Source organism: Miniopterus schreibersii, assembly GCF_964146895.1.
Source record: "Miniopterus schreibersii genome assembly, chromosome: 4".
Lineage (NCBI taxonomy): Eukaryota > Metazoa > Chordata > Mammalia > Chiroptera > Miniopteridae > Miniopterus > Miniopterus schreibersii.
Window position 1 is genome coordinate 60,612,319 of NC_138105.1, and position 15,899 is coordinate 60,628,217.

Genomic DNA, 15,899 nt, shown 5'->3' on the forward strand with positions numbered 1-15,899 from the left:
CCTTTAAAACCCCCATCCCTGGGCTGGTATGCTTATCATAAGTAGTAAGATTTTATATTCATGGTGCATGTGCCCCAAACACCGCACTGAATTCTCTCTCCAAAAGATCCTAACAACATTCAAATGAGAATAAGGAAAATGGTCTCTCTATTTGCACATGTTGTTGTTAATCCATCTCAGTGTACGTGTTTGAATGACACGGAGGAACCCAGAAGAGCTTGAGCACATAGCTCATTGAGCGGCAAAGCCTCTGTAGAAAATACCTAAACAAAACAAAGAACACATTCATAATTGTATAGACATTGGAGAAAAGTAGGCATGCATAGTTTGGGGCATCTTTCAGGTACCTGAAATGATTGTGATATATTATAATTGATGTCTTAAGGAGCTCTTTCTGCAAGGTCTTGTGTCCTTTCCATCCACTCTCCTCCCTACAACCCTAACCCACCCCCAATCCCAGTGGTAATTCAGAGTTGCCAGAAATAGGTTTAGGCTTCAAGATTAAAAATACAAATAGAACCAGTTTCTTGTGTTGTTCTAAAAAATGGTCTCACAGGTTAGTCTTGTCTGTTCTCAGCAAAACTCACAGTCTTCTGGTTTCTTTCAGAGCTGATGACTATAAAAATATGTGTTAAAAAAATTTTGATGATCTATTTCCTCAAGTGATAGCTAGGGCCTTAATTTCTCCCCAGTCAGTAAATATTCTGTGGATTAGAGCTTAGGAGGACCTGTTCCCCATGTCACAGACCCTCAGTGTACAGTTTTAAACCACTTGATTCTGCCTATTACTAAGGAGAAAACTGAGACAAAGCAAGTTCACGGTGGAATGGACTGCCTGCCGCACCGAGTAATCACTGTTGGTATTGGAAGTGCCCAGGTAGGAAGTTGTCCGACAATAACAGTTTTTTCTACTATTAGAATGTAGTATCTGTTTCTGGTGACATTTTTTTCCTACACGAAACTTTTGCATCAGTTAACTTGTGCCCTCATAAAGTTGGGCATGGGCCTTAGTCCCTGGATTATGTGACCAATTATATAGAGAAGCAGGGACAAGTGAGTCTGTGTGATGCATGCTGGAAGGCAGGATGCTGTAATGGAGGGAGAAAGGGCAAGTCTCAGTTTCTGCCTCTGAAAAATGGAGAGGATGCCTCTCAGATTGCTGCCGTGAGCATCGCATGAAATGACATATGATAATTGACTGGCATGTTAAAGGCGTCTAAGAAATGACAGCTGCTCTCTTCAGCACACCCAGGTGTGGCAACACTGGTAAAGTTTCCTAATGTGGTGAGTGGAGTGATCTTGCAGGGCTCCTCTGACTTTAAATCTGAAGGTCTGTGACGTGGGGAACAGGTCGTCCTGAGCTCTGAATATTTACTGACTGGGGAGAAATTAAGGCCCTAGCTATCACTTGGGGAAACAGATCGTCAATTTTTTTTTAAACACATATTGTTACAGTCATCAGCTTTGAAAGAAATGAGAAGAATGTGAGGTTTGCTGAGAACAGGCAAGATTAACCTGTGAGACCATTTTTTAGAACAACACAAGAAACTGGTTCTATTTGTATTTTTAAGAATTGCTTCTATAATACATGGAAAATACTTCAGGAGTCTGTGTCTTTAGGTCTTATTAATTAATGACAGGGGAGGTAGAACAGTGGGTATATTAAAAATCTAAGGGGAGATTTTAAAAACTGTTTTGCTCATTTCCTTACCCTTTCCCCTCCTTGTCCACTGAGCTCTTTGAAAAGCATCTTCATCTTAGGTACACTGCTTGGTCCTAGACATGCATGGTTACATGTGACATGTCCCTGCCGCAGCTGAGTGACAGGACACCATGGTCAGCAAAAAGACTGGAGGCTTCCACAGGCAGAGCCTTTGCTCCTGCTCATGCAGACTCTCTATCAAAACTTCATTGTACCCAAATCACAGCCTGCATATACCATTACTAGACAGCAATGGAAACTCTTGGCATTCAAGCAGGACTTGAAGACTCTCAGACTCTAGGCATAAAAGCCAAGGGAGATGTTGCCAGGTTGTTCATTCCCAAAGCCCACCATGTTTTCAGTTCCAGCCGGAGAGGAGAGCACCATTAGCATTTTCCCACGTGCTGCCTATTGAGAACACAGATTTAGGGGCCGTGAAGGCTCAGTGGAGATTTTCAAGCCAAGGTGTATAAAAAGAGAACCTTCAAACCCACAAGTATAAAATGGGAATTATCATTTTTCAAAAGCTCCAGCTCTTACCACCTTTCTTAGAAGTATTGGAATGATTTCCAGGACTTAGGTTTAAAATAAATTCATTTTCCAATGAATAGTTAATCCAGTTTTTTGTTTTTATTGATTTTAGCTTCTATATAAACAAATTCTTAAAACTGATTCACTAATTCAGCTATATAAGTGGAATTACTGCAAATGCTTTTGGCTGTATGATTTCATTCAGGTGGTTGCAAATATCTTTTCCATGTAGAAAACTGTAGGCTCATCACTGTCACTTCTGCATCCTGACTAGACAGACAGGTGGGGTGATAGGTGTCTATGCACCAAGCTCTTCTCTGCTGCCTGCTTATCCTGCCTCACTATCCCTTCTCTGATCATAGAGCAATGGCCAGCCCAAATGTCTGTGCAGAGAAGAGCACATTGAGACCTTCAGGGGACCGTAGGAATTACCTAATTTAACCTACTGATCTGACTTGCTTAGATAACTGTAAGATGACTCATGCATTAACCACACTTCCCTTGATAGTATTTTGTATTTTCAAGTTATTTGTAAATTTATTTTACTCGTTTTTAGAACACTTAGCAATGTTTTGGGAACATTCTCAAAGTTTACAAAGTGTAGTGAAAGTCATATTTGGTATTACAGACTTTTTGAGGTTGTGTTATGTGTTGAGTAGAAACATGAGAAGGTGCAAGTTGACTCAGTTTCAAAATACTAACGAGTAGTCGGTGATTTTCTCAGTGCTTGTTCACTTTGGAGTTGAAACCAGATATGAAAAGTATTCATGTATTTTTTCATATTCATGGCCAAGAATATAGAAATAGGAATTACAATTGCAGTAGTAAAACTGGGTTTATGATTTATAAAATCATAAATTATGAGCTTGTAAAATGAGAGTCCTGGGCACCGCTCCTGCTGGAATCAGATTTGCCACCTATTCCTCCTTTGTTTCTATGGTTTTTAAACCAGATACATTGCGGCAGTGTGGGAGGGCGGCTGCTCCCGGCGTTGAAGGGCTCTCCCCAGCAAGCCATTGTTCTGCCTACACTTTCCTCGGATAAATAGGATCCGGGTGCTGGCACCGCTCTTGCTTGTCTCCGTGCCCTGCTAATCTCGGCGCGCAGTGGCCCATGGTTGTTAAAACCTTTACCAGTCATTATGAACATAGTTATTTTCTGGGATTAGAAAGTCCCTCTGAATTCAACAGGTGACTCAAAATGGCCTTATATTTCCTAATAATTAATAGTGTGATTAACACTAGCAATTAGTTCCCATGATTTAATTGAAAAGCAGGAATTCAGAAGGTAATAATAATAATAGGTGACCAAGGTAGAGAGCCATAGGATATCACTTGAATTTGAGTTCCTGAGACACAGATACACTCCAGAAGAGCTGACCCATGTAAGACAAATTCCTTTTAATGCCATGAAACTAGATGAGACCTATTTTACATGAACAGGCCACCTTCCCAGAGACTGTGGGTGGCTGTGTGCCCTTAAATGGAAGGCAAGACCTTTCTTGTCCATTAAATTGGGATTGGTTCACACCAAGAGTCTTCAGCTTTTCCATTCTGCTATGCAAAATTTCAGCTCTTTTTCAACATTTGAGGAACAAAAAGACAAAGTGATGTTGTTTTTGTCTCCTAGGACAGCTATTTTTAAATTTTTCTCAAAATTAGTGGGATTCCAGCCAAAATGGAATGCTGAGAGGTAACATTTAAACTTCTTCCCAAAGCCCAGTTGGTTATTCCACATGTTCTGCATTTTACATTTTGAGATTTTAAACTTTGACCACAGATTTTATGTTTCTAGGCCTGGGTAAAATAAGGTTTGTGTTGACTCGATGAGGTGTGATGTTGTTGGTAAGGTATCTTTTGGTGAGAGCTCTCTGGGGCGTTGGCCACTCAAAATCCAATTGTCCATTTATATGATATTGATTCTGCCAGAATTTCAAATGTGATGCTACTTTGATTCCACTGAGCCCTTACTTAAGTGCTGCTCTACCAAGAAAATGCCTGGTCCATTTATACATGTTGGTTTGTAATAAAGTTGGAGCTTTTCCCACCAAGTTTGGAATAATTTATACAATCCTAATTTGGAGACTGAATCATTCAGAAAACTCTTTTCTCACCCTCCCAACATGAGAGAGTCAACCAACCAGTCTCTTCCTGTGCGAATAAGGGAATATGAAGGAAGAAGCCAGGTAATTATGAAAACCTAAGTTTAGCATTATTGTTAAATGGCTTGATTATTTTAAAAGTCTCTGTGGGCAAAGTTATTCTAGACATTGGCTTTCCTTAAAACATAGTCCTGCCCTAGTCAGTGTGGCTCAGTTGGTTGAGTGTCATCCTGTACACCAAGAGGTTGCTGGTTGGATTCCTTGTCAGAGCACCTGCCCAGGTTGCAGGCTTGATCCCCAGTGGGGGGTGTGCAGGAGGCAGCTGATCAATGTTTCACTCTCACGTCTCACATCGATGTTTCTCTTTCTCTCTCTCTGCCTCTCTCGCTAAAAATCAATAAAAATATTTAAAATTTAAAAAGGCATAGTCCTTATATATGTGAAGGGACTCCCTTTCGACACCCAGGTTTTCACCACCTTACTGCCAGCCAGCTACAACCCATATAGTGATACCAGCATTTCATTTTTTTTATCCCAACCTACTAAGGTAGGAATTTCTCTCACTTCTCAAGCCTCACAGTGGAATGTATTTCTTTGAAATTAAAATGTAAACCTTACAGAATCCCAACTGCTCTAATTCCTCATATTTAGAAACAAGACTAACACAGCCATTAGTATCTAGTCCATGTCAGAGTAGGGATGGGGGCCTCTCCCTCCTCCCCATCCCCAGCCGAGGGAGAAGGGCTCCCACGCTAACCTGTTCTTTCTGGGCGGAAGGCGGAACGTGTGCATTTCCCACCCTGGTGCCTTCTCTCCTGGAACAGCTTCCAGGGGCCCATGCTTTTTGCCTTTGGAGGAGAAAGAAAGTGTTCCCAACACACCACGTTCCAGGTTGGCATTTGCTCCTGTTAAAGGAAGGATTAACGTATGAATGTGGCATCTGAGTTTCCACATCAGTGCAAAGACCTGAAAAATCTATAATGGGACTGAAATGGGTGTCTGACAAAATCACAAAGCTCAGGACTTCGGGGTCCCTCTTTTTCATAGGAGACTGGGAACTTAATCACCATTTATAACATTGTTGCTAAGGTGCTGTTTACTCCGAATTTCATTTGAGTGTCTTGCCAGCTAACTTCTGAAGGTAGCTTCAATCTAGTCAACCTGTCATCCCTTATAGAATTCAACCAAAGTGTCTGCCACTTGTTCTATGCTTTGCAGTTCAGCTCTACTGGGGTGGGCTGGGAAGGGACTTGAGTTTCCAGGTACTCAACCTGGCATCTAACTGCTGAGTACTGATGGTTCCAGCTGGAGTCCTCCTGGGTGCCCTGAGAAGTAAACAGCCAATTCTTAACCAGTTTAACTCTTTCCCCACATCTTAGGGTGATTCCGGCTCCACCACTCCAGATGGGAATGAAACCTCCACTACGACAACCAGTGCCTTCACCATCCAGGAGTACTTTGCCAAACGGATGTCAGAGCTAAAGAACAAGCCGCAGGTCATGGCTGCAGGGCCTGACCTTCCAGAGACCCAAATGGAAAGAAAAGGGGGAAAGAAAAGGAAGAGAGAGGCAAAAGATAAAAATATGGGGGATTATACCCAACCCGAGACCAAGAAAAAGAGAGACCAAGCTGAGCAGCAGCTCAGAGACCTTCATGGGGACAAGAATGTGGACGCTTCCCCTGAGGATGGAGAGAACTGTGTGTGGCCACTTGGTGACCAGGACTTACCACCAAAGCCCAAGAAAAAGAGAGAAAAGAAAAAGCTACAAAAGCATGTTGAGGTAGCAGTGGATGCTACACTAGATGAAACACCAAAGAAAAAGAAGAAGAAAAAGAAGAAAGATTCCAAATAAATTCTCTCGAGCCAGAGCTTGCCAACCACTCAGGAGTTAGGGCGCTGCCAGGCAAACACCTTGGCGTGGAGTCAGAGCAGAGTTCACCCAAGAGAGTGTGTTCACATCTTTAAACATGCCCGCAGATTGCTGGGTCTCGCCCTCTCACCACATTTTCCTCCATCATATTCCCAGAAGGACTTTTTAATGTTCCAAATCATGGCTCTCATAAACAAATAAATTTCTCTGTAGCCTCCGAGCCTTCACCATGAGTGTTCATCCACAGGTGTATGAATGCATCAAGCTATGTATTTGCGCACATGCGTGTAGGTATGCCACAGTCTATATGTGCTTCTGATTTCCTTCAGTAACAATGGATTGTGCTTCCTTCAGAGGGACTTAGTCTCATTAAAGGATTAAGAGGCAATAGTTTAGATTCAGATAGTTCTTTTTGTTCTATAGCCAACCATACATTTTTGCCAAGTAGGTATTATATGATTACATTCCCAAATCAGAGAGTGTTTTGGATTGGTGTAGTTTTGGTGGGGAAACTGTCTTGGTTTTGGGGGGAGGACTGTTTTAATGCCCTCTCTTCCACTAAGCAGCAGCAGCCATGTGTTCTGAGGTCTCCTCCCCAAGACTGTGAAGGTTAAGTGAGCTGACTAGGAACAGTCTAACCTTCCAGCTCCCAGGGAGAGAAGGCAGTCTGCTGGTGCTGGAGGACAAATCCCCTATCGTGGGCTCTACCTTGTTTCTAATGCTCCTCAGAAGGTTAAATAATTGGGAGTCTAAGGTTAGGAAATCAATTTTATCTGGAAATCAGTCACTCTCTAGATTGGAACTGCCTTGTGAAAGTATTAATAGTACATGAATGTAAAAGATACTTCTCAGTTCAGTCCTGCTCAACCCCCATGGTGTCACCTCGTTGTGTTTACACTGCCTTCTGCCACACCCTGGCGTCTCCCTGTGTGTGTTTACCCAGATAACTTCACACACTCTTTGGGACACTGAATGAAAAAGAAAAGTCGTGCTTACACTTAGAGGCCCAGCTCTATTGTTTTCTCTGCCTGTTTCTCCTGTCTTCCCTTCTTTGTTCTCTTTATCGCTTCCTTCTTTTCTTCTCCATCCTTTTATTCCTTTATCCCCTCATCCTTGCTCCCCCCCTTATTTTCCATTCCAGTTTCTTCTAACCCCTTTCTAGTTGCCTGTTCCCTGTCCTGCTCTTGCAGTCTTGATGGCTGGCCTGCTTCTGACAGACCTGTCAGAGGAGCTGCAGGGGTGTGGCAGGGCGGTGCAGGCTCAGTGCTCTTTTCCACTTGATTGATAGATTGCTGCTGGATAACACACACAGGCTGGTGACCTTTTGCCCTGATTTTAACTGGGTGGAGGGCGGGGGGGTCATACACTAGATATGACGCATGGCCCAAGAGTCTTCAAATTGAGAAAATACATTAAGAATGTTTGGTTTTGTTCTCTTAAGAATTCTAAACGGTGTGAATTGTTTAAAAAATCACACATACAACCCACAGAGAAAGTCCTTACGAATTCAGAGCCTGAGGTCTAGTTTCTGAATCTTGTTATAGCCCCCCAGAATTTAGAATCCCAGGCTATGGTCCAGGCTGATAAAGCACCAAAGATTTTTAACATCACTTTTCTTCACAGAGGGAACTTGCCCAAGTTATCTCTGCTTGTCCTATCTTGTAAATGAAATCAGTCCCAGAAGGGAGTGGGAATGTATGAGACCTAAAGGTAACACTCTTTAATTTTACCAATGAAAATGAGAGCCAGGCGAATGTATTGAATCATGTGCAGGAGGAGGAACCAAATGGGTATTTAGGAAGCAGGTGACATGCGTGGGTCAGGTGGGGTGAAGGGGCCGCCTCGGAAGACCAGAGTAGGGGGGTGCTAAAGGGAAGTTCTTGGAGTTGGGAATTCCAAGGCAAGAGTAAAACACTGCAAGATTGTTTAGTTACAACTAAATAGAACCTGTAGGCTGTGATTTTTATTATTTAAATGGGCTACAGAAAGAATTCCTGGATGGTTTTAGGAATTTCAAGTTAGCCTGAGACAAAAGTATATGCTCAGCAAAGAGCAGACAGTTGTGGCCCTTTGCTTTGAAGGACACGGAAGCTTAATTTTCACTAGAAATCTGCAGTATTCATTTTCCCCAACTGTCTCTTTTTCAGGCCACTTAGTTTTCTGGATCTAAGTGGAAGTTAGAACAATGAAATATATGCTCTTGAGAGTTGCATTTCATAGACATGATATTTCTTAAATTGTTAACATATGAACTCTATTTTTGCCTTTAATTATTTCACTTGGTAAAATGTATTTGTCTTTCTCAATGCTTTCCTTGGCATCCTTCAGTTTTAATAGGGAAAGTAGGCACCCAGGAAAAGATTTATCCAATGAAGAGGTTCTTAAGTGTTACAGCACCTTCTTTCCCCGCTGTTAATTTTAATAGATAATAATTATTACTGCATGAGGTCCTATGTGCCTGGCCCTATTCCAAGCACTTTAAATAAATCAGCTCATGTAGTCCTCAACCCAGTAAGAAGGCATTATTGTTAATCATCCCCTTTTACAGATAAATGCTGTTTTTATAAAATGGCCTCTTTCAGTTTTTATAATTAGATTTCTGCTGTTCCTGGAGAACTAGTGGAAGCATCTGGCAAACAGTAGAGTTTTACAATGAACTGGAGTTAGTATTACTTACATGAGCTGTGGGAAGTACTTCCAGATAGCCTGCACATTTGAAATTCTCAATAGGTTTTCCTTTCCAACTTGGTCAAGAGGTTGGTGGGAAATTGGGTAAGTAACTCAACTTCTTAAAACCTGTTTGCCAGTCTATGGAAAAAAAGAATTTCTTCTAATTTGGAGAAAATACTGATACTTCAGAAAGACAAAACCAAAATGAGCACTGGTTTTATACCCCAGTGAGTATCTCTGCCTCTCCTCCCTCACCTGCTGGCTGGCTCCTGCAGGAGCGAGCTGGGACCTGTTTTGGGTTTTTTTTTTTTAGAAACAACATCAGAGAAATGTTTCGGCACAATCTACCTGAGTGATCTCAGCCTGGACCAGCAAGCAGCGGCTGTATTTAGACCTGAGTAAGAACTTCCCCACCGTCGCCCTGTTTATCTCATGGGTTCTGCAATCATTGCAGTTTGGAGCCTGTTGTACTGGGGCTGAGGAGGTCAGATCCCTGCTGTGATGTGCAGATTTTATAGCTCTTGGTTGTTAGTGAACAAATTAGTATCCTGTCCTAATAAAACGGATGACTAGACTCCTTGCATAAAAGTATATGATCTAGTTAGGAAATATTGAATCCACTAAAATGGCATGCACAGAGCCTTTATGGGACTGGTAGGAGGGGGAACAAAGGCAGAGAAACAGCAAGTAGAAAGGTAGGTGGGCACAGGATTGCATATGGCCACCAGGATTGTCATGGTTGCAGTGCAGACATGTTCACGGAGCCCTCTTTCCTCACCTGAGTTGACTTTTTATATAAGCATTAGAAGCCAACTTTTAAGGAAAACTACAGTGAATTATTTAACCAAAGGAAGAATTTTGTAATTAGTTACATCTTAAATTTTCTGTTTCTATTTCCTGTGTTGGTTTTCCTTTGAGAAAAATGCATGGATGCTGAGAAGCCATTATTTGTTCTAAAAACATTTGCTGATCCCCAACTTTGAACTAAGCCCAGGCCAATTCAGGACTGAGTAATCCATTACAGGATCTACCCACATTCCAGATCTACCAACTTGTGTCATTTAGAGTGAGTCTCTGTACCCTAGAGCACTGCCAATGGTATATACGCAGGACCCGTCCCTCTAACACTGGCTAGATGGTGTTTCCTCACCTTTAGCATTCATGCGAATGTTAGTCAAGTTCGGTAGTAAGCTGTAAGCAATTCTTTGCTAATTCATTATTTGATTTGAATCTGAGGAGTGGCTTTCTACTCAAATCTCCCTTATTAACATTTCTAACTGTAATAAATAAGCAAAATTATATGCACACTTTTCCACGTAGAGTGAATTAAAAATGTGTTTTGCCAAAGTGTAGAGTGTGAGAAAGATAGACACCCAGCTCCTCTCTTTTAACCTACCGCCCTCCCCCTAATCCCTCCTGTCACTAGCATATCTGCTCAGGGAACTGGGTATAGAAGGACTAGGAGAGGTAGCCTTACTTCGCCTAGGGACCAGGAACACCATTTGACCTGGGATGGAACAAAAAACAGATATTAACAAAGGTTTGTTAAAGAAGTGGAAAACTACCGAAGGCAAACTCCAACTCCGCCTTCAAAACTTGGGAAAGTGAGGTTGTGAGAAAGCCAGGGGTGCCAGCCACAGAGCCTTCACCTACGGAAGTGTCCTCGCTTTATCCCTCCTCCTCACAAGCTCCGTGGTTCCCTCAGGGGAGTGGCTTCACCCCAGACTGCTCTAGTCTTCCTTTACCTATCCTAAAGTGTTCTCTGAGAAGGAGAATGAATGCTTTGGTCAGAGGGTCTGTCCTCACTCCTCCCTCTCTCTGCATTCTGTGTGTGTGTGTGTGTGTGTGTGTGTGTGTGTGTGTGTAATCATGGCCAATATTTCTGCTTTCTGGACAATTCCCAGGTCTATAGTCTGTCCCCCACTAGTGAGTCTCAAGCTTTTTTCCCACATCTCCAGCCACCATCCCAAGTGCCCCTCAAATTCAAGGGGTCTGAAAGGAACCCTTGTTCATCCTTCCCAAGGCACCTTCTGTACCGTTTTTGCTGTGGGAACCCCTGTGCTTCCACTCTGGCTTTAACGTCTAGGGTTGTCTACAACAGTTCAACCTAACTGCCTGCCATCAGTGTCCTGGGTTGTCCTTGCTCTTAGGGCTCACAGCTTAGCACGCCTTCGCTCTTGATCTCTCTGCCTGGTGAGTCATGCCCCCACAGCTCCTGGATCTAGCCCTCTTTTCCATTCATCCAGTTCATCCCATAATAATTCTTTCCAGACCCTTGAACCTACCGCCTTGAGTGTCGCCCCAGCCCCCGTCGGCACTCTCTCTGGCTCTAATGCAGGACTGTGCCTCTTCTGTATCACTGCCCCTCCCTCCTACTGGCCCTCTCTGCCTACTGGCCTTGAAGGCCTGCCTCGGATGCCACTAGCAGTCTTTCCAGCCTTTTCTCATCCAACCCCCAGAAGCAATCTCTCCCTTTTCTAAATCTTCACAGTGCTTTCTGATTCACCCAGATCTACCTGGTATTAGAGCTTATGTATGTCTCAGTTTCCCCATTCAAGTCTGGGGCCCCTGAAGGTGAAGTTAATCTCTGTATCCCTACAACTCCAGGACGATGCCTTACATACAGAAGGTGGAGAAGGACCCTTACATGAAGCAGCAAATGAATAGACCACAGCTAGGCAAGAACCTGTGCTCTGAAGACTGCACTGTAGCCAGTATGAGGGTCTCTAATTGGGGGCGCTGCTGTGACCACAGCCCCCACTCGGGGTTCCTTCAAATTCTCAACACTATAACCAGGACATGTGAGACCTGCTCACCCAACTAGAGGCTTGATTATGAATTCCTCCCTCCTTCTCTCCTAGGCCTGCCCTCTCTATGACTATTACCTTGCCACTGGGATCTCAAATGACCCCCTCCCAGGGCCCCATTTTCAAGTCTTTCTTCCTCGAGTATTGGCTGTAGGACTGAATGAAAAAAAGGATCTAGCAAAATACTGGACAAGGCCCTCAGTACATTTCCCTCTCTTTCTCCAAGAGCAAGAGAAAATGAAAATTAAGTGTTCCCTACAAAAAGTCAGGGAGCCCAGTCAGAGGGGGGCAGCAGCTGCCCTCCCAGTGCTCTGCAGAACTATCTCCAGACTCCTGAACCACTCGGCCGGCTGCAGCGGCTCTTCCTCCTGACTGACAAGCTCCAGGATGAAACACAGGAAGGTGTGGTCAGGTCATCCTGAAGACATCAGAGTCCCAGGAGGGCTTAGAGCTCCCCACTGAAGGAGGTAACCTGTGAGCTGGCCCAGGGCAGGGTGGGGTGTTTTCACATTGACTCAGACTTCTCAGGTGACAGGCTTTAGGATCCTGCCCTTGCCTGGGACTCCTAGGCAGCCCTAGTTGAGCAAGTTGTTGCAAATTAGCCTGGAGGGATTACAAAATCCTGCTGAAATGGGGCAAGGTACTGCCAAGCTGAGCTGAACAAATGATGGCAACTGTGCTGGAAGAGGCAAAGTAGTGTACTATGGCCACATAAGCCAGGGGGTCTTCCAAATCAGAGAAGCCCTCCCAACCTTCCACCCTGAAACAAGCCATCCTGTTCACCTCAACCCTGTAGGAGCTGTATTATTACATTCCTCACTTATAGATGAAGAAATAGACTCAGAGTTGCTCAGTGCCAAGACCAAGGTCACCAGTTCATAATATGGCAGATGGTAGGGCTGTCTCTCTGAGCTCCAACCCCTTTTTGATACTGGATAGGATACTATGCTTGATTTTTTGTTTTTAATAATTAGATTTATTCAGTTCAGTGTGTGATTAATCTATTTTGGGATGTAAAGTGCCTTCATAGCAGTAACAATGTAAAAGGAAAGGTATACATGTAAGAGGAATAGCATACAAAATGTGGAAGAGCACCATCAGATGTGCTCATTTTGTCATTCCACAAACCTTGAGTAGCTAAGGCTATACTAAGGGCTAGGATACAGATATGACAAAGACATCGTTCCAGCCCTCAAGAAGCTCACCATTTAGTCAACTGTGTCCTGGAAGTTGGAAGAATAAAGCCATCTGCTTCCTTTGGAGACTCAAAATTTTATGTATCCAAATTCAGAAGGAAGTTGTCCACTTAAAAGATTTTGCGAGCCAACGAATGCTCATTTGGTGTCCATGGGCAGCAAGACCCCTGTGTATGGAGGCATGAGTGTGACAATTCAGAGTTTGAAAGAGCTAGTGCCAAGTACTTTATGCTCTTCAGACGGCAGTAAAGAGTGATGACCTTGAAATCCCTTTGCTGGAACTAGACTTTAGTGTTTTGAGTTTTGCTTCGTGTATCTTGGAGTTTTAGAACTGGAAGGACCCTTAGAAATTTCACCAGAAAAATAAAAGTCAGAGCAGTGATTTGGTGCAGAACCACCCTGGGCAGAAGGGAAGGGACTAGATTACTTCTTGTGTCCAATCCCAGTCCCTGGGCTAGAGCCTTCTCCTGGCTGGCTCCTAAGAGGCACTCAGTCTAAAAAGACCACTCCAGCCCGGCTGGGCGTGGCTCAGCGGTTGAGCGTCGACCTGGGATCCAGGTGATCAGGGTTTGATTCCCGGTCAGGGCACGTGCCCGGGTTGCGGGCTTGATCAATGACTCGCTCATCATTGATGTTTCTGTCGCTCTCCCTCTCCTTTCCTCTCTCTGAAACCAATAAAGATATTAAAAAAAAAAAAAAAAGTTTTATAAAAAAATAATAATAATAAAAATAAATAAATAAATAAATAAATAAATAAATAAAAAGACCACTCCACCCCAAGTCCACTGGATGTGACACTATGTGAGTTTTGAGTTTCAGGGGTCCCAGTGCTTTTCTCATTACTAGTGTTTGACCAGGATGATAGAAAGAGGATTAAACCAGAGAGATCTAAGGCACAGGATAATGAATATAGGTAATTATATTGTACTATAATTAAATGTAATGTGATAAATATCCCTACATCGGTAATCATATTACAATATTTAAATGTGTCAGAGTAACACATTGTACACTTTAAACTTACACATTAGATTTATTCAGTTAAAAAAAAGAGGCTTATGGTAACCAGGGAGGATGAATGATATGTGTATCTCTTTATCAGTTATTAATGTCATCCTTTATTAAGCTGGATGCTTTGTAATTATTTTCTCATTCTCAGAACAACCCATAGGTAATTATGATTACCCTAATTTTGGGTGTGAAAAAAAATGAAATTCTGCTTGATTGAAATTTTCTCAAGATCACACATCTAGTAAGTAGCCAAACCAGTACTGGAACCCACATCTGCCTGACTCCAAAGCACCCACTCTTTCCTCTGTGCTACAGAGCCTCCTCGCTGTCCCTGAGGATTATCATGTGAACATGATTGAGAAGAAACAATACATTCATGATTCAAGATTTCACTCAGCAGCCACCTGCCTCCCTGACCACTCTTGGGGTGGATTACATGTCCCCCTCCTTTGCTCCTTTGGAGATGATTGTGTGGTTTTTCCCAAACTTACCACTGGAGAAGCTTTTCCCCACTATATCTCCAACACTTAACACTGTGCCTTTCCTCTAATACATGTTCAAGAATTATTATTTTTTTAGTAAATGATGGAATTAATGAGTGAGTAAATTAAGTGATTTCCTCTTATTACCACATGTCTCTGTATTTTGGGGCAGTGGGCACCTGTGGCCCCAAAAAATCTGTGCCTAGCACTGTTTTATTTTTAAAGTCAGAGTAATGAAAGTGTAATTTAGAAACAATAAAGTCACCAATTTTAAGTGTGCAATTCAGTGAGTTTTGAGAAGTGGATACAGCTGTGCAATCACCACCACTGTTGTAATATATGACATTCCTATCAGCCAATAAGTTACCTTGTTTTCCTTATCAGTTTCCTTTCCCCATGCCCTGGCCCCTTGGCAACTACTGATCTTCTTTCTATCATTATAGCTTTATTGTTTCTAGAATTTCATATACGTGGAATCATTTAACTTAGAATAATGCTTTTGAGATCCAACAGTGTTATTGTATTTGTCAGTAGTTTGTTCATTTTTATTACTATGTAAATTACATTATATTGATAGACGACAGTTTATCCATTCATCAGATGAACATTTGGGATTTTTGCAGCTGTGTATTCTTGTGCATAAAACTTCAACTTTCAATACAAGAACATTCAAATGAACATTCAAATACAAGTCCTTATTTGGACATACACTTTCATTTCTCATGGAGAAATACCTAGGAGTGGAATGGCCAGGTCATATGATAAATATTTGTTTAACTTAGGTATTGCCAACCAATTTTCCAAAGGCTACCACTTTACATTCTCACAAGCAGTTTATGATAGTCCTGTATGCTCCATATCCTCACCAATACTTGAAACTACTCTCAATCTTTTTAATTTTAGCCATTCTAATAGATGTATAATGGTATCTCATTATGGCTTTAATTTGCATTTTTTCATGATAACTAATAATGTTGAGCATCTTTTTCATGTGCTTATTGTCCATTTTTATACCTTTTCTAAAGTGTCCAAATCTTTTGCCCATGCTTTTCATTGCATTTTCCTCTTAATATTAAGTTGCAAGATGATTGTCTACATAGAAAACTCATAGGAATCTACCCCCAAAACACCCTTGAACTGATAAGTGAGTTTAAACAGCTCACAGGATACAAGGGTCACAGAGAACTACATTTTTTATACTTTAATGAACTATTGGCTTACTAGACAAAGACTTTAAAACAACTGTCTTTTATATACTCAAAGAGCTAAAAGAAAGCACAAAAAACTAAAGGAAATTAGGAAAACTACATATGAACGAAATGACAATATAAACAAAGAGATAGAAATTATAAAAAGAAACCTAACAGAACATTCTGGTCTGAAATATATAATAACTGAATTTTCACTAGAGGGGTTCAGCAGGAAACTCAAATAGGCAGAAGAAAAAAATCACTGAACTCTAAGACTCTACGTTTGAAATGATCAAGTCTGAGGAGAAAAAAAAATAGGAAGAAAAATGATCAGAGCC

The 15,899-nt window shown here is 42.1% G+C and overlaps 1 protein-coding gene across 1 annotated transcript in view; it reads left to right on the forward strand.

Moving 5' to 3' along the window:
- PINX1 (PIN2 (TERF1) interacting telomerase inhibitor 1) overlaps window positions 1-11,002 on the forward strand; it is a 79,793-nt gene extending 68,791 nt beyond the window's left edge. Inside the window, exon 7 of the mRNA XM_081136698.1 lies at window positions 5,714-11,002. Coding sequence (XP_080992824.1) covers window positions 5,714-6,187 — 474 coding nt within the window. The 3' untranslated portion in view covers window positions 6,188-11,002. The remainder of the gene's footprint in view (window positions 1-5,713) is intronic.
- Window positions 11,003-15,899: the final 4,897 nt, after the last annotated feature.